Here is a 17,264-nt window from a genome sequence, read left to right on the forward strand (position 1 = left end):
CAAATGGTGACTAGTAGAATCTTCGAGCGTAACATACTGGGTTTCTATACACACCAGGTGCTATGGATGCGGTGTTACGATAGATGTGGAAGATCAAATCCGTAATTTATTCAGTCTCACATGAATAGATACAATCTACTCAATTTAAGATAATAGGTCTGATTGGCGGTACATACTACGGGTGCTCTTCTAGTAACCAACTAACTAGTCAATACATGCAACATGTGGCAGTCTTATCCGCTGAACTGCGGAAAGGAGAGTGTACTATTCTGTGACACCTGGCAATCTCAGATTTTAATTCCAGAGTTTATCTGTTCTTTATGCAAGAGAGGAGATGCTGCCACGGCAGCTGCGTCAGTCTTTGCCAAATGCGTGGCATATGAACCGAAAAGCATTTGTACGACCCGCTGCGGCTTTGGGTCCCAACAATAAAACCTTCCAGTTGAGCGCATCTTTTGAAGATCAACAACGACGAAAGACTCAACGGGCATGATAGTCTCTGTCCAAAATAACAGATACAATTGATCGCTGAGCTTGAAGGTTCTGCAGAATTCGGTATCGGCCAGACCCTTTTCAGTTCCAGATAGACAATGCCAAGTCAGTGTCCCACTATTCAGGTAGACATGTTCGTACGCATCTTTGGGCGAGTAACGGTACAGAATGTGTCGGCCAACCAGCTCATCTGTATTGGGAAAAGTTGTAGCATAGGGAAAAGTGGCATCATGGCCCTGGAGGAACTCGGTAGTAGTCCGCCATTTTCCTTCCACTTCCTTAAGCTTTGATAATCCCGCTATAATCTGGCCAGTTGAACGATTCCAGACCAAGCTCACATGTTCCTCGAATTCTGGCTTGTAGAAGTCCACGAAGAAGATGCTAGATCGCACCTCGAAGGCCTTGTAATCGTGTTTGCCTTTAGTGTCCTTTTGAGGTCCCGTGGTGATCTCCCAATTCAAAGAGCTCTCGGTAGTGAAATGATGGGAGATAGAGATATCGCCGTCAAAAACGATGTTGATGACCTCATCTGCCAGGGCAGACGAGGCTGGCATTAAATGCTCTACAAAGCCCACTGCAAGCTCTTCGAGAGTGGGCCATTGTGAGACCGGGACAAAATCATTCGATTTGGTCGATGACATTTTAGATGAGATGAAAAGGCAGCAAAGGTTAGAGCTTGTTGAAATGGAAACTTTTCCAAGGAATTGATGAGATATTCAAAACTGCAAGATGCCAGTGGGACATCCTGTCACGACGAGGATTTATAGTGTTGGTTGAGCATACAATTGCTGCGGAACTGTACCGCTGTACCCATTCTAGCCAATCGCACTCTTTGGCCCGAAGGGGTTTAGCATAGGCATAACCGCCACCATCCCCAGCTAGTTCAAGTTATATCGTATCTCACTTCGAACACACTTCTACGCTAGTAGTGGATCACTGTGACTCAGATAATTTTCTGTGCGGCGTACAAAGTTGTATGTGATTTGATCAGAAACCACATTTTCCTTCATACGGCGTACTCCCGAAATTCCGGGAGAGGCACCACTTCTACACCACCTGCGTTAAAATGTCCGGTAGCATTCCCTATAGCGCCATACAACGGGCGAGAAGAAAAGTCAAATCGCGTAGTAAGTAATTAGCTCTTTGAATGAAGAAAATCACTCTGACAATTTCCAATAAGCTGGTTGCGCGCGGTGCAAGGAACGTGTGTGTTCACCTTCGTACTTCTTTATTTTTTTGTTCTTCTTTACCCGTTTGACGACAAGACATACTGATAATTCTGACGTATAAAAGCGAATTAAATGCGACGAGAACGTACCCTGCTGCCTTCAGTGCTCAAAGAGATCGTTTACTTGCCCCGGGTACACGAAGGCTGTAAAGTGGTCAACAAAGCACGAGCTCAAAGCAACTGATTGGCAAGATCCCGAGAACCCCGAGCTTTTCTCGAGCCAAACGTCAAGTCGACAGTGGTTTTCTGATCAAGTGGAGAGGTTCCATGCCGTATTGCAATCTGGCCTCCGTTTGTCGCCTGGAGATACTTCAACCCAAGATGAGACTAGTCAAGTTGTCACCAGCTCCTCGGATCCGGCCAACTCAAACGGAGATTCGCCAAGGATGACAAGTGAATATGCTGCCGATTATTGTTTGCTATGTAAGCTATGCCCAACCGACCGTTAAACCATTTGTTAATAGAGATTTAGCCCGCATCGGACAAAGCCCTCTAGGTACCGTTACGGAGATGCGATCGCCCCTTTGGCAGAGAGATATAGAGCTCTCGCTACCTTCTCTATTAACGGATGATTATACGTCATTAGTTGTATATTATTTCACTTCGGTTTGTCGCATCATATCAGGGTTCGATTCGCCAACGAATCCATTACGAGCGTGTATTGCAGCACTTCTGCCTCACAGCTCTGTAATCCACCATTGTGTGTTATCAATTTCAGCAGCGCACCTTGTACAACAAAGAAAGGCAGTACGCGAGCTGGCTTTGACTCATAACTCAAACGCCCTTTCATGTCTTGCGACCGAGACAGCTCAGATGAGAGAACAGGACTTATCATGTCATGGTGAACTTCCTACACAAGAATCGAGCTCAGTCACCGTATTACTCTTTGGAATAATTATGCTGGGTGTGACTTCAGTACGTGCTCCTTGTTTCAGTTGTGTTTCTGTTTGTTGCTTACCTTGCTTCAATCCAGTCTTGGTATGACTCTGCCTCATTGGGCTTGGAACACCTCATAGGAGCACGCGCCCTGTTTCGGGCACGGATTTCACCCACTGTCGCCATACCATCCTACTATAATTCATCACGTACCATATGCTCTCCGGATTACCGCTTTCTTGCGAGAACCATGGCCTACTGGGAAGCTGTGGGGTCTTTCATTGCGGACCAGGACATTGATACAGCTGACTACCTCCTACCTTTTTGCGGACTAGATGGAAATGGAGGTTCAAGCGTCAACCCTTGGAGCGGAGTCTCGGCTATTCTGTTCCTTTATATGTCCAAAGTCGGATCGATAGCCAGGCAACTCCATCATTTGCGGAAGCTCTCTGCACCACTTTCCCAGATAGTGGACGAGGCCCGCCAAATACTTTTGCAGAAGGCTAGGTATATTGAAGCGTTAGTATGTCGGCATAAGTTACCGGGAACGGAAAGACTTGAAAGCACAGGAGACAAATTTACTCCTGTCGGCCATTTTCAAACCATAGCCAGGGCTTACCGGCTTTCAATCCTTCTGGAGCTCTATCGAATGTTTCCTGAAATGACAATCCAGGAATCATCGCTGTCATTATCGTTATTCTCGGAGGAAGCACAGCGGCATGTAAAATGCCACGGTCAACTGCATGGTTTGGCCATTGACATTATGTCATTGATCGCATCCATCCCTGAGAACTCCGGAACTCGGGCTGTACAAACGCTGGCCCTTATTATCGCCGGCAGTACACTTCATTATAATAGTACCGAGTATGTTGACAACCCACAGGACAAAGACTTTATTGAGTTGCCCTTCGGTACAAAGGAGGTGATTCTATTTTGGCGCTCGTTTGCAACGTCTCGGCTACATAACTTGTCTCAGTATGTAGGGTTGGACACCGTACGCCGCGCTCATATGATTGTTGTGGAAACGTGGGAACGAGAAGAACAGAGAACTTGGCAGTCGATGAAGAACTCGACGAATCTCAGCACCTCAAGTGTACATTGGATTGACGTGATGTCTGATAAAAGATTAGAAACACTGCTAGGATAATAGAAGATTGTCAAGTAGATGAATCTCATATTTTCTGCATTTTATATAGCAAATTTTGAAGTTGCCCGCTAGAAATGATAGGCTAGTGGCACTGGGTCAAAGTTCTTGAAAGCTTTCACCCCCTACGGCGCCTCGACGATAGCCGCCCTCGTGCTGCGACTTGAAGTGCAGCCCAGCCACCCCACCTTCAAACTTGTTGTTAGGGCGCAGTCTTTCTTTCACGGGCCGACCAGTTCCAGAGACTCCGCGGTGAATCCAAATTACTTTCTCAATCTCGCTGCGCTGGCCACCGGGTTTCCTTCTTCGCATACTCTTATCTTCCTGTCCCCTTATCACCATATAGTCCTGGTTCCACAATCACTCCTTCCCTCGACTTCTTATGTGTCACTCGCGACTCCGCCTCCACGAGGGCGGACGATAGCCGTAACCCCCCTACGCCAGGTTCTCTAAAATTAGACTTTGAGAAATTTTTTGGGACCAAAAATGGACTAGAATGTGAACAGCATAGAGGCCACTGAGATGTTTTGCTCCGGCAAATCCATTTTAATACAAATGCCTTCTGACATAGAGCCTGGAAGGATTTGTGATTGGTTCGTACAAAATGAACTTATTAGGCTTAGCGTGGTTTAATACCGCATGAGAATGTAACTTTCTTTCACGTCGACGATTCCTATCGCAGTATTTCTAGTGCAGTACTCATCTGCGGCGTTATGTATAACTAGTGGAACGATGACTTTCGGGTATATTCGGTAAGACATGCCCCACGGCGGAAATCAATCAAAACCTATATAGAGAACAGTCGAGCCTCACAGGTCAGCACCATGACATGTTCCAAACATCTCGCTCTTGTGAATTGTTTACTAAGCTAAACAGGAAATTAACGTATGGAGGGGGAGAGGCAACTGAAAATGGCCACCCAGGCCTGTCCTGGTTTTCTCGAAATGATTATCAAGACCCAGAATACCGATTCCGGTATAAGAATTAGAAGAGAGACAAAGGTGAACAAGTAGTCTGATAGTAGGTATAAAAAGTTTGAGATAGAATATTAGTACTACTAGTAGTATTAGCTAGTACCTAGGTAGTTTTGTCAGTATCTACCTAGGTAAGCTACTGTCGTAGATATAGGTATTCAACTAGTAGCCTGGCATTCCAAGTTGTTTAGGTTAGATTACTAGTAGGAGTACTAGTACTAGTATGCTTTGGTCCTTTATATTAGCTAGTGTAAACCCATGCGTTTTGCACAATTCTATTGAGTACCTATCAGGTGATGATCACCGATGCACAGATATACCCAGTGAGCAAAAGTGGCGTTCACTAAGCACTCAAATGGCAACTTGAAGGGAAAGTCAAGATCTTGCTGCGGAAATTCGGTATGTAGGTAATGACGAAACTATGTTTTTCTTTTACTAAAAAGCCTTTGATTTTGTATTAAAACATGAAGACTCCCTTCAAATTGTCTTATTTTGGACTCAAGTTCCTAGGTAGACAATGGATTAACTTACATTCGAAACCAGTAGAGAAAACAAAGAGTCTTCTATTCAAGTTGCCTTCACCCATTCTTAGAAGAAGCGACATTGTCTTGGTCATTCTCTCTACCATTCATTGTTCTCTAAACTGCTTTATGAGTGATTAACATATGATAAGATATGAACAGGAGACTTATTTAAGACTCCGAGCTTGTCCGCAGTGAATGGAGTAGACAAGCCACCACAACCACAACAATATTTGCTCACTTCAGCTCACTTTACTGACTTCACCCCAGGCTCCCCCAAAGCTCCCCCGTCTACTTCTCTACCATTCAATTCCACTAACGCCTCGCACAGGTCCTAACCATGACACTCAGCAACTTCTCCGCCAACCTCGAGGGTTTCCTTACCCGGGTCGAATCAGTCAACAGCGTGCTCATTGACATCAGTCGCACCAAGCTCTACAACGAGGCAGTCGCCATGCTCCACAGCATCGCCGACGACATTCAGCATTCCCGGTTCAGCAACTCTCCATCGCGTGCCCCCATTACACCCGCTGAGATTGGAATGGCCAACAACATGGTTTCCACACTTCGGTCCCAGGCCCGTATCCTCTCATCGCATGCCGACGATGGATATGGCGTTACTGCATCGCTTCATGGCCTCGTTACTGGAGTCCGATCAAACCCTACATTTGGTACTACTGACCCTGATATCACCCCTAATCCGACCCCCGGAAGGACCCCTATTGACTGAATTCGAATACTGACGTGAACAGGAGAACCGTCCGGCATCTGTTTTCATCCGAATAGGCGCTCCTGACACGCCTCTTTTTCTTTGTGATATCCATTTATGACTGTGCGTTTGATATTCGCATTTTGGGAGCAGATATACTGATTATCTCTGTTAGCATGACAGCAAGCCTCAAAAATTGATATCATCTTTTACTTGACATTTTTCACTCTGAACTTTGTAGAATCAGAGGTAAACACGACGAAGGCCACTGGCAGTAGCCATATTGACGATCAGAGGGCAGAAAATGAAAATACAGTAAAATTAACTTGGAGCATAGATGATTGTTGTTGTAGATGACTGGTCTTTAGAATTACATACCCAAGTACATATCCGAGGGTAAACCATTCGTATATCTATGGTATAATGGAGTCAACGCTAATAGCCACCCAATGACACCCTCTCTATGACAGAATCCAGAACTAGAAGCATATATACAAAGCAAGATAATAGAAAGAAAAAAAAACATCAAGGCGAGATCGTAACCGTAATGGGAGGCACAGCAATCGCCGGTGGCGTTCGCGGACGTTCAGGACTTTCCTGCCGAGCCAGTTTCGCCGGGGCAGGAGCAGGGGCCTCTTCATCGATGACATGAGCGTTTTTGCTGGCAGGGTTATTTGACAACTCTTCTCCATTGTCGTCAGCCTTCTTTTCAGATCGGGAAAACACGCGACGAGTCGTACGCGCTAGAGGTCGGAAAGCAGCCTTTGTGCCGCGGGCGAAAGCATTGAATCCTTTGACAATAGGTCGCAGGACAAATGACATCGCACGGACGACGGCATTGAAAACAATGCCAAAGTGTCGATCGGGTAGTAGGCGCAAAGCGACGGCCCACGGCAAGCAACCCAGTGCGCAGATGATACAGACTGCCCAAAGAATACCACTCAGTCGGGTGACGCCAAATGCTGCGCCGCCAACGTAGATGATCATGACTTGCCCGCCGACCATTACGGCGTTGATACCCAGGAACCAGTAGTTCTTTAGCATTCCCTCGAAAATATTGAACTTGTTATCAAGGCGACGGTTGTTGAATTCATTGAAGATTTGCATCCAGACGAATGTATTGAAAACGACTGTGGAGAGCTGCTTCGAGCGGTGTTCTAGATCAACGCTGTCCAAGTGAGCCCCGAGAAGCTTGTCACCAGCAAAGTAGAGCATGAAGGTGATGGCGAGTTGGTAGACTGCCTGACCAAGGATCATTTTCCACATTGTCAAGGTGAAGAGTGAAGCACTTTTGGGTACGGGTTTACGGTCAAGGATCTTCTCTGTTGGAGCATCGGTTGCCCTATTGCCGGTTAGAAAGGGAAGGGAAAGAACAAGAAAGTTAGAGAAATACTCACAAAGCCAGGGCAGCAAATGTGTCCATGATCAAATTCACCCAAAGAAGCTGTACAGCACTGAGCACACTGCTGTTCGAACTGCTGTAGACGGAAGAGACGAATGTCAACACGACAGCCGTGATATTGACGGTAATTTGGAATTGCAGGAATTTGGCGACCGCGTCGTTGACAGCTCGGCCCCAGGAGATAGCAGTCACAATAGAGCGGAAGTTGTCATCAAGTAAAATGATTGAGCTGGCTTCCTTCGCGACCTCAGTACCGGCAATTCCCATCGAAAAGCCGACATCCGCGGTGCGAAGAGCAGGGCCGTCATTAGTACCATCACCAGTGACAGCGACAGTCTCTCCAAGAGCCTTGAGGCGCTCGACCAAGATGCGCTTGTCGTCTGGTGAAGAACGCGCCAAGACCTGTAGACGTGGGACCACACGATCCATCTCCTCATTCGAAAGTTTTCGGAACTGGGGACCTTCCATGACCAGTCCACCTTCAGTCTTGATACCGCAGGAAGATGCAATCGCAGTGGCAGTTGCAATATTATCACCGGTGACCATCTTCACCTGCACACCAGCAGAATGACACTTGCGAATTGCCTGGGGAACCTCGGGACGAAGGGGATCTTGGATGCCCACAACTCCAACCCAAGTCATGCCCCGGAAGACATCGTCAAAGTCGGCCGCAGATTTATTATCTTCAAGGAGTTTAGCCTCCTTTGGCGGCCATGAGGCAAAGTCTTTGTACACAATACCGATCGTACGAAGAGACCTCTTGGCGTACTGGTCAATGGTTTCCAGAATCACTTGTCTCTCTTTCTCGGACAGGGACACTGCACGTGTATTTTTTCCAGCCGTGTCAATGTCTGTGATCTGTGTATTGCAAGCGTCGACCATTATCTCCGATGCACCCTTAACAAGAAGTCTGTAGCCAGAGCCATGCTGACGGTATACCACGCCCATACACTTGCGAGCAGAATCGAAAGGAATAAGCTGGATAATCTCGGCAGACCCCCGCTCGGAAGCGAGGTCCATACCCAAGTAATCCTGGGCCATTTGGAGAAGTGCAACTTCAGTCTTGCTGCCGACAAACTGTCTCCGGCCTTCTCGTTCTTCCTCAAAGGCGGTTGAGTTCAAAGCAACGCTTTTGGTAATGAGATCCCGTGTAGAGACTGAGCACCCTTTGAAAAACTCAGCGGTCGATTTGGCAGAGGTATCGACCTGATCCTCTGCCGGAGATTGGAAACTCTGTGAAGTACTCAAGGTACCGGCGACAACAGTCATTTTGTTCTGTGTCAGAGTACCCGTCTTATCTGAGCAGATCACAGTGGCATTTCCCATGGTCTCACAGGCGCGAAGGACACGGACGAGGTTGTTCTCCTTGACCATGCGAGTAGTAGCAAAGGCAAGGGCAAGAGTGACCGCCAGTGGAAGACCCTCTGCAAAGAAAGATTAGCATAAGATGCAATAGACTAGAGAAAGGACTACATACCAGGAATAGCCACCACGATAACGGTAACAGCAACAATCAAGATGTCAACGAACTCCTTGCCCTTCTCTGCGGGGCCTATGTCGGGGTGATTTGGGAGGTCAGCCACAAATCGGAACAAGAGGACCAGGAACAAAACAAGAGCGGCGCTAGAATTATAGTCAGTTACTCCTCTCAATATTGAGTATTCCAGTAATAAAACTTACGCCGAGCCTAGATAGCCAATCCAGTTTGCGAGACGACCCAATTTCACCTGAAGCGGGGTAGGATCATTGGTAGTCTGCAGCGACATCATAATTCGACCATGAGAAGAGTAAGGCCCAACGCTAGTGACAACGTAAGTACCGACGCCCTCGAGGACATTACTTCCAGAAATCATGAATGGATCAAGCTTTTTGGTCGCAGAGCCCTCAACAATTTGCTGCCAGACCTCATGGCCATCTAGCTTTTTCATCTGATCAGATTCGCCTGTTGCCGATGACTCGTCGCATTTCACGCCATGGCCCGATATAAGAACGCCGTCGGCAGGAATAGAGTCACCGGGTTCGAGATGGAGCACGTCGCCAACCATTACATCGTAGATAGATAGCTTCATAGACTTGCCAGACCGAATAAGCTTCACGTAACGGTCATCATTCTGTGAATGTTTAGTTAAAGTTAGCCGAGCAGCTGGTTGATCATCACGTACCTTCTTATTGAGTTTGGAAAATTGTCTTTCCTTTTGCCAATCATTGACAGCCGTGACGACAGTGACAATGAGAATTGCCACGCAGATAGCCACACCTTCTACCCAGTTCACACCACTTCCTGCATCCACAGTCTCATAAATACCCAAAGATAATGAGACTACCGCAGCGATAGTCAAAAGTATAATAATCTTATCATTATATGCAATCCAAAAGAGCTTCAAGAAGCCAGTGGACTTTCGAGCGGGTACTCGGTTTTCACTGAAAACACGAATGCGATCCTCGAACGGCGATCCTTCGCCAGCGGATACTGGCGCCGATGTAGGGTTATTCTCGTCAATGGGCCGTTTGCTTATGGAAAGTCGTTTATTATATAAAGGAGGCGTCACTTGTTGGAAGTCGACTGTGCCTTCCAATCGAACTTCATCATTTGAGAGACCTGCACTGAGATCTGTCCGCAAGCCGCGCTCTAATCCTTGCAAGCCACCAAGTGCGTGGAAGGCGGCAAGAGACTTGGGGTTTTGCATCTTATTCAGCTGACCAGGTGAGAAGGCGAAGCGATTATTCTCGATAAGGAAATCAGCCTCGTTCCGGGGGTCTGGTGTCAGTGCCTCTGACAAGGGCACGTCGTCGTAAACGGCTTTGCTAGTATGTGAAGGATCGACATCTGAATTGGTTCTAGACCGGCTAGTACCCATTGTAGGTGCAGTTGATGCAAAAGACTCTGATCGTGGGCGTAATGTCTCCCCGTCTATTGAAGATGAAGGCCGATGAAAGCCATTATGGACCATCAGGCGTGCCGGGTCCGGATGGGCAGGATTCCACGCCATATCTGGAGAAAGTGAAGTTGCGGGTGATGCAGGGGATATAGGGGACGTGGGAGATGTAGGAGAGTGAGTTTGATCTGTCGGGCCATATGCAGAAGCAGCAGTAGGTGTGATAGATAAGGAACGCTGTATTAATCAGTACGAGTTTGCCGCCCAAGATAGGTATGAGGGCAACTTACCTCCCTGCCCGAGGGATCTGTTTCAATCGTAGGAGTCAAGAATGAGCCCTGTTGAGGCATATTGGTGTTTGATGATGGAGCCATTTGGTGTGGATTGTACCGATGTGGTGGCCGGTATGAAATTAATGCGAAAGTGATATGCCCTCGTCAGGAAGCCCGTTTCGAAATTGGGGTGCAGGTCCTGTTATCCCCTCTCGAGGGGGCTGTGTTATGCCCAGAGCCGCCGAGGAAATGGTTTATTGAACAGGTCTTTCAATCCACTATGAAATTAAGAAGATGCCAAGTGAGGAATTTGTTTTATCCACACGCTGGATCCGGATAGAGGGGCAACGATGCGTATTATGTGCTGATCAATTCCCAACCCTTCTGACACAACGGTGAAGAAATCATTGAGGCTGTGCTCAACTATCAAAAGCCTCGGGTGACTGTACCACGAACTACAACGTACGTGAGGATGTGAATGGAAGATGTGGCGAGTGCAAATTCAACCCCAGCCGAAGATGTTTCAAACCCGGGGCGAAGTAGAAACGACCTGACACCCACAACATGGTGACGGCTTTAGCGCTGTGATCGAATCTAGATTCAATTGAGCGAGACGCTGCCTTTCATCACGACTCCCCAGAAACCTCTAGTTTCAAGACCCGCAAGTCGAAGCGGTCCAATAAAGTGCGAGTGATGAGGTTGGGCTTGCCGCCGCGACCCAGAGTGGAGTGGCTGCGCCCCCTTGTAACATCATTCAAGTACACGGTAGATCCAATAACATTGCATTCCGCATAATATTGCTAAACCTTCTCAGATCAGGTGGTGTATAGCATTGTCGAAGGTACTTTGGACATCTAGGCTTTGGACCCCGGACTCCGTGCGGGCACTTCAGCAAGGAGGCATAAATGTCTTGAGTTGCGTCATCTGGCTTTGTTTCGGGCTGTGAAGTCACAAAGGGTGAGGGCCAGGGCTCCAAAAACCAAAGCCTTTTGCGTCAGAAAACAGGTATAATTGATTAGAGTTGGCAATAGTAAGCGTCAGTGGATCAATTCAGACTGTCATGGGTGAAAGACTCGCTCAATCAAGTAAAGCTGCAGCGAGGCGATCTTGATGTTCTGGGACACTTGCCACATCTGAGCCACAGTTTGGTGTGGCGAAGGTGGCGGTGCGCATGGTTTCTGGTCACGTGATGTCAATAAGCTCGGGATCGTGTGCCCCAGAGTGGCTGAGGTATCATCCCATCCCGTAGGCAGCAGATCAGACAAGCTGTTGGCAACCTAATTTACAGCCTCAAAAACACTATTCTTGGTAAAAGCGTCGTACATATTCACTGCCACCTTTAGGCTCCCACCACAGGAGATCAATATTCGATATCTTTTGTTCATTCCAGGCTTCAATTAAGAATTAACTTAGACAATAAGGATTGGAGCCCAAAGTGGCTCATAATCATATCAACACTCGCTCCTCTGAGCGATAAATGAACAGATCAACATATTTGCGGGAAATGAGGGGGGAAACAAGGGGTATCTATCAGACGAGGAGAGGAAATTGGAAAAGTGACAAATGAGAGCACTTTTCAAAGGACAGACACGCCAATCCCAAAAATTCGTACAGTGCGACTTTTGCGGGTGGTAGGCGAGAGGTGGAGAGATGGCTGAAAAACAGCAGCAAAAAACAAAAGCTAAAATAACAAAGCAAAATAAGCAACAAAATGATCCGTCGTCCGAATCATAGCGTGCAGGAGAAAATATCGAAACATGTTGGCTAAATCAAAGCATTCGAGAGATTCTCTGTCCCATAGAAACGTCGGCTTTTTCGTATCACGTATTCCCATACAATGCACTCCAGCTCAGCTCACAGATCCAAGCTTTCTGTGAAACGGCTGCCGCGACTGTCGCGACTCCCGTCGAAGCTTGGAAGGCTGCGTCCCAGTGGATCCTTTCGAGGAGCCACTGGTATGGCACTCTGGGGTTGGGGAATTGGATGAGAAGGGGTGATAGTTGTCGGAGAACCAAAATTGACAGAGCTTGAGACTGGGATGTGGGCTTGTCGCGGTCGTGTTGGGGTGATGTTCTCTTCCCCGGTTTCGCGTGTGACGTTGGTGTCAAGTGGCATGCCAAACGGTGTTGCTGTTGGTGGTGCGTGTGAAGGCGAGGAAAGAGGGCCTCCGGGAGACGAGGGAGAGAGCCCGATGAGGGAGTCTGGGATGGTTGGGGAGCCACTCGTTGATGCACCACCGAAACCATCACCTCCATGGGTGAGAACGGGAGCGATTTTGCGTCCAGATATCTTTTGAAAGCCCCGCTCACTTGGAGTGGAGGAGACGGTACTCTCCGTTTTGGTACTCATTGTGGACTGGCGCCAGCGCTTCACGAAGGCGGGTGCAAGATATGACGCGCCAAAGAGAGGGTCTTTGCTTGTTCGTCGTTCAGCTACTTCCCGTACACCAGAATCTGATGATGGCAGGGCCTGCGTGCCCTTTTGTTGGAGGCTCCGTCGGCGGAACAGGAAAAGAATAAGCAACAGAAGTAGAGCAACACCGGCAACACTGCCAACAACACCGCCAATAATTTTTCCTGTTGTCGTGTCAGAGCCTGTGTCTGACCCTGACGAAGATTCTGAGTTGGTGCTTGTTGGTGATGACCCGCTACTGGTGCCACCAACAGTCTGACCATAGCCTCCGTACCAAGTAGATGAAGTTGACGACGTGCTCGAGCTGCTGGAAGATGTTGTGGAGGAAACGGCGGATGACGTAGAGTAAATGCTCTCACCATGGGCGAATGCAGTAGACGAAGATGTAGAATTGGATGATGTCGAAACGAGAGGTATTGAGGATGTTGGCGTAGAGCTGATAGCGGAAGAAGTCTTTGGCGAAGAAACAGCCACAGTCGGCCTGCTTGTATGTGGTACAGTCTCGGACGCTGGGGTCGTTGAATTTGTTTGTTGAGCGATGGGCAGAGCTGTTGGTGATGTAACGAGCAACGCAGCCTCCGATGCAAATGCAGTTTCACCGGCTGAGAGGGTGACGGCACCAAAGGCAGAGTCCGAAAGCGTCAATGGGAAATCAACCCCGGCGGATTGCCAGAGAGTATGAGAGTTTGTGTCCACCACTTGCAAAACCGTTTCTACGACCACACTCTGGGTCTGGGTGGCTTCTTGTCGTTTCAACAGACTTGTTTCCTCGGGATATTCGGGGAGAATGATATCCTCCGGGGACGCCAAAGGCTCATTTTCAATTTCTCCCCCACTTATTAAAATACTCGATGGGCCATTGTCGTCTTTCGCAGCTTCCTCCAGCACTTCTAAGCGGCGCTTCGCTCTAAGTAGCCTGCTGGTCCGAGAGTCGCGCCAATGGCCATGATGAGCCATTGCGCCACGGTTTGATCGAAATGGGGTTGGGTGTAGGTAGGTTCAATGTTCAATTAACCGATAATCGTGAATCCTCACAGAGTTTCAAGCCGGATCGACCAGCTAAAACACGAAAATCAATCAAAGTAGAGGCTTTTCTCTCCTTTTCCTTGGTGTCGATCGGATGTCGAACACGCAGCGAAGAAAGGAAGCGAAAAAAGAAGCAGGGACTTGCCCGCGATGGTTGGCCGATTGGATAAATTTGACCAATAGTCGAAAGGATTGTGGCGATCAATTCAATCGCAATGGTAAAGAGTGGAAGTCCGCGAATTCAGTTGCCGACAAGAAAAAAAAGAGAGACAGTAAAGAATGAATGGTGTGTAAAGGTCGCAGGAGACGTTTCGAAATGTCTGAGGGCATCGGGTCGGTTTAGCGATGTGTTTCAAGCAAGCGATAGTGCCGCGCGGGCTCCCATGTGATGCCTTGCTATATCGCTCTAGCAGAGAGGAAATTCTGGAACAAACATACCAGATGAAAAGAGTGTCGGGAAGAAAGGTGATGACAAATGTTGGAGGCCTAATCCATAGTGTCGTTGCAGGAAAGTCACCAAACATACACAGTTGAAGCGAAGCGATATCAAGTACCCGAGCAGCCAGCGGGTCCGATGGTAACGTCAGGCGTTCGTTGTTCTCCGGGACAAGATGCAGACGAAGCAGCTCTAGACGAACCGGTCCGACTTTCAAACTCTTGATAGAGGGGAGGAGGGGCGGGGGAGAGAGAGAGAGAGAGAGAGAAGTCGGGGGCACAGAGTGAGGAAAAAGCGAAACGGTTCTGGGTGGAACAGTGGAACGAGCCAGACCGGACCCAAGCGTCTCCCCTATTAAAAGCCAAGTCTAGGCGACCCGCGCAGGTGACGAACTAGCCCGGGGGCCGAGATGCTCTTTTTTCGGGTTCAACCCACTACTTCACGTTTCTAATAGCCGTGGTGGAATGTAAGAGGTGGAGGGGGGGTGTGAGTCTAGAAGATAGACCGACAATGTGATCTGTTTCTCTGTTTATTTTGAACGATACCCATGAGGGAGAGCAACGTCCAGAAAGCAGAAAGGTTTCTCGCTGCAGGTACAGGAGCGGGTATGACAGATGATTGGTTGGCTGTCAGGTGGAGCCCGAGGGTGTTCAGCATCACTAGTCCTGATTGGGCTAGACTCGGTGCAGGTTTAATGAGGTCTTACTTTGAGAACATCCCATCTCCGTTATGTTAAGTGCCCATTTACGGAGTACATTACACCTATTTATATTCCGGAGAATATACAGAAATAGTCACTAGTAGTACAGTATTGTGCCATTGAATCGCCCCCGAGTATATCTATTCAATCTCTCTCTGCTCCGTATTCCGTCCAAGGCATCCCATCCCATCTACGGTAAGATTACCTCCCATGTGGATCTACGCAAGGACGCCGCACTATAGCCGGCCCGCAGCCAATAACTGCAGTATGTATGTATTACATTGTACAATTAGGTACGGAGCATGGCCTCCGTTCCAGGAACACATGACTTGTGAACTCGGGTCCTTGCTTATGTAGTCTGACGTACTCGCTTCGGATCGCGTCACTTAGGGCAAAATGCGCGTTATTCACTATCTACGGTCTCGTGAAACACAAGTCGCGGGGGGGGTATAGTAATGGGACTCGTTTGCTCTCTCCCTGGCCCGACCGCTTAGAAGGTCTCCAGCTCATCAGCCGCACCCTCTTCCGCCTCCGGGATCTCGAATCCATCCTGCAGGGTTCATCCGTTAGCTTAATTCCCAACACCTCAACTTCTTCCTCTTCCTCGTCCTCGTCAACTTACCTCGGTCGAATACAGAATGCCCTGGATGTGTTTCACCAACGTATCCTCCTCTTTCTCCAGCTCCGGGTCGGCCTCAATAGCGTTCTGAAGCAGTAGCTCAATATCGCGCAGCTTGGCAAAGTAAAAGTCCCGCTCCTTCTCGAGGCCACCAATGGCTTCCTTCTGCGTCGCGAGTTCCTGCTGCAGCGCAGCGGTGGCAGCACCGGCACCGGCACTGGCAACGCGAGGACCACGAACGGCAGCAGAGGTCGGGGTAGCTCCGCGGCGTGAGCCAGCTGAGGGGGCACGAGCGGCGGCAATGGGCGCACCACCGGGGGCACCAGAAGCCTTGCGACGGCCAACGGCATCATAATCGCCACCGGGGTAGTGCTGGTCCCAGTATCGCTTGACCCACTGGAGGAATTCCAGGTTATCCTGCATGCGGCACCTGGTGAGGGATTGGACCGGGATGGGCTTTTCGACCGCGTGGCGGGTGAAAATGTCTAGAGGAATGAGCGGATAGGTTAACAAGGTTTTGTCATGGGGTCGACCGTTACACGGCCCGATGGCGGGGAAACGTACTTTGCAGAACCTTGAAGTTTTGAAGGTAGGCGTATTCGGTGTTGACGTTGAACTTAACCCGAGACATCGGCACGTCCACTGCAAAGAGAAAACCATTGTATCAGTATAGCCGCCTCCAAGTATATTTTCCAGACGGCTTGACCGCTTCTTAACAGTGTTCGCCAGGTCGCACTCACTAAATATCGAATCGAAGATCTGGCATAGTGCAGCACTGTGTGTATCCACCAAAATCCGATGTCAGTTGGGTTCTCTTTCGTGCTCTTCAAGCGCGCAGACTCTCCGGTAAGAGGGGGGCGAGGGGTCTTTGGCCGATCATACCCGGTTCCACACTGCTCGATCTTGGTGATGTTGAGCTGCAGCAGGTTGTTCAACCAAGCCAGCAATTCTTGTCTATGAGATATCTTCCATCAGCGAACCACTCCGCGTTGTGCCTCGTCGAAGGGCGATGTGTCGATAAGGGGAAAAAGCCGAACCTGGATTCACCCATGGTGGGGTAGTGATAGCCGCAATCGAAATTTCGGGGGGTAGGGTGGAGGAGAGTGGAGGACGGAGGGTCAAGTGCGTGTCAATGAAGGACAAGGAGCACGATCAGGGCCTCTACTGGGAGTCTGCCTGTCTGTGTTGATGGGAAAACACCCGATGGGATTGTTTTGATGCCAAAACCCACGGATCACACTGGCGCTAGCCATTGCACTAACCAATCATGTGTGCTTATGTAATATCTTGCCTGAGGCAGACAGACAGTTGCTTCTTTTAGTTACCATTTATGATGAACCATTTCGCATGCTACACATGTATATACGAGAGCTGAAATGATAGAAACTTGATCAAATGATTGTGTATATCCTTGTGCGCCATGTATAGATCTAGCTATATAAAAAGAATGAAACTTCTATGCCCGTGCCAGTCTCTGTTTCCAGTTCCGGTAGCCATTCCCCGAGGTCTAACACCGTGATCCAATGCCAGCCAGATATCCCAAAAACAGCGCTAAATAAAGAATGAGAATTATGAAA

General features: G+C 48.6%; 6 protein-coding genes across 6 annotated transcripts; 2 read left to right on the forward strand and 4 right to left on the reverse strand.

The window, feature by feature from the left end:
• Window positions 1–287: 287 nt before the first annotated feature.
• N7533_007314 (molybdenum cofactor biosynthesis F family protein) lies at window positions 288–1,133 on the reverse strand (the record flags this gene model as incomplete). Its single annotated transcript, XM_057103964.1, has 1 exon — window positions 288–1,133. The coding sequence occupies one exon, from the start codon at window positions 1,131–1,133 to the stop codon at window positions 288–290; it is 846 nt and encodes a 281-aa protein (XP_056958921.1).
• Window positions 1,134–2,846: 1,713 nt separating this feature from the next.
• On the forward strand, window positions 2,847–3,743 carry N7533_007315 (uncharacterized protein; the record flags this gene model as incomplete). Its single annotated transcript, XM_057103965.1, has 1 exon — window positions 2,847–3,743. One exon carries the CDS (start codon window positions 2,847–2,849, stop codon window positions 3,741–3,743), a length of 897 nt encoding a protein of 298 aa, XP_056958922.1.
• A 1,832-nt stretch (window positions 3,744–5,575) lies between these two features.
• On the forward strand, window positions 5,576–5,965 carry N7533_007316 (uncharacterized protein; the record flags this gene model as incomplete). Its single annotated transcript, XM_057103966.1, has 1 exon — window positions 5,576–5,965. One exon carries the CDS (start codon window positions 5,576–5,578, stop codon window positions 5,963–5,965), a length of 390 nt encoding a protein of 129 aa, XP_056958923.1.
• Window positions 5,966–6,469: 504 nt separating this feature from the next.
• On the reverse strand, window positions 6,470–10,596 carry pmcB (putative calcium-translocating P-type ATPase(PMCA-type); the record flags this gene model as incomplete). The annotated part of the gene is made up of 6 exons (XM_057103967.1): window positions 6,470–7,286; window positions 7,342–8,770; window positions 8,824–8,969; window positions 9,027–9,457; window positions 9,509–10,459; window positions 10,513–10,596. The coding sequence occupies 6 exons, from the start codon at window positions 10,594–10,596 to the stop codon at window positions 6,470–6,472; spliced, it is 3,858 nt and encodes a 1,285-aa protein (XP_056958924.1).
• Window positions 10,597–12,348: 1,752 nt separating this feature from the next.
• On the reverse strand, window positions 12,349–13,863 carry N7533_007318 (uncharacterized protein; the record flags this gene model as incomplete). The annotated part of the gene is made up of 1 exon (XM_057103968.1): window positions 12,349–13,863. One exon carries the CDS (start codon window positions 13,861–13,863, stop codon window positions 12,349–12,351), a length of 1,515 nt encoding a protein of 504 aa, XP_056958925.1.
• Window positions 13,864–15,558: 1,695 nt separating this feature from the next.
• Window positions 15,559–16,318, reverse strand: eb1 (microtubule-binding protein BIM1; the record flags this gene model as incomplete). Its single annotated transcript, XM_057103969.1, has 3 exons — window positions 15,559–15,618; window positions 15,691–16,172; window positions 16,252–16,318. 3 exons carry the CDS (start codon window positions 16,316–16,318, stop codon window positions 15,559–15,561), a joined length of 609 nt encoding a protein of 202 aa, XP_056958926.1.
• Between the last annotated feature and the right edge of the window lie 946 nt (window positions 16,319–17,264).

Source organism: Penicillium manginii (genome assembly GCF_028828005.1).
Source record: "Penicillium manginii strain IBT 31320 chromosome Unknown utg000005l:1.0-5665137.0:1.0-5668048.0, whole genome shotgun sequence".
Classification (NCBI taxonomy): Eukaryota; Fungi; Ascomycota; class Eurotiomycetes; order Eurotiales; family Aspergillaceae; genus Penicillium; species Penicillium manginii.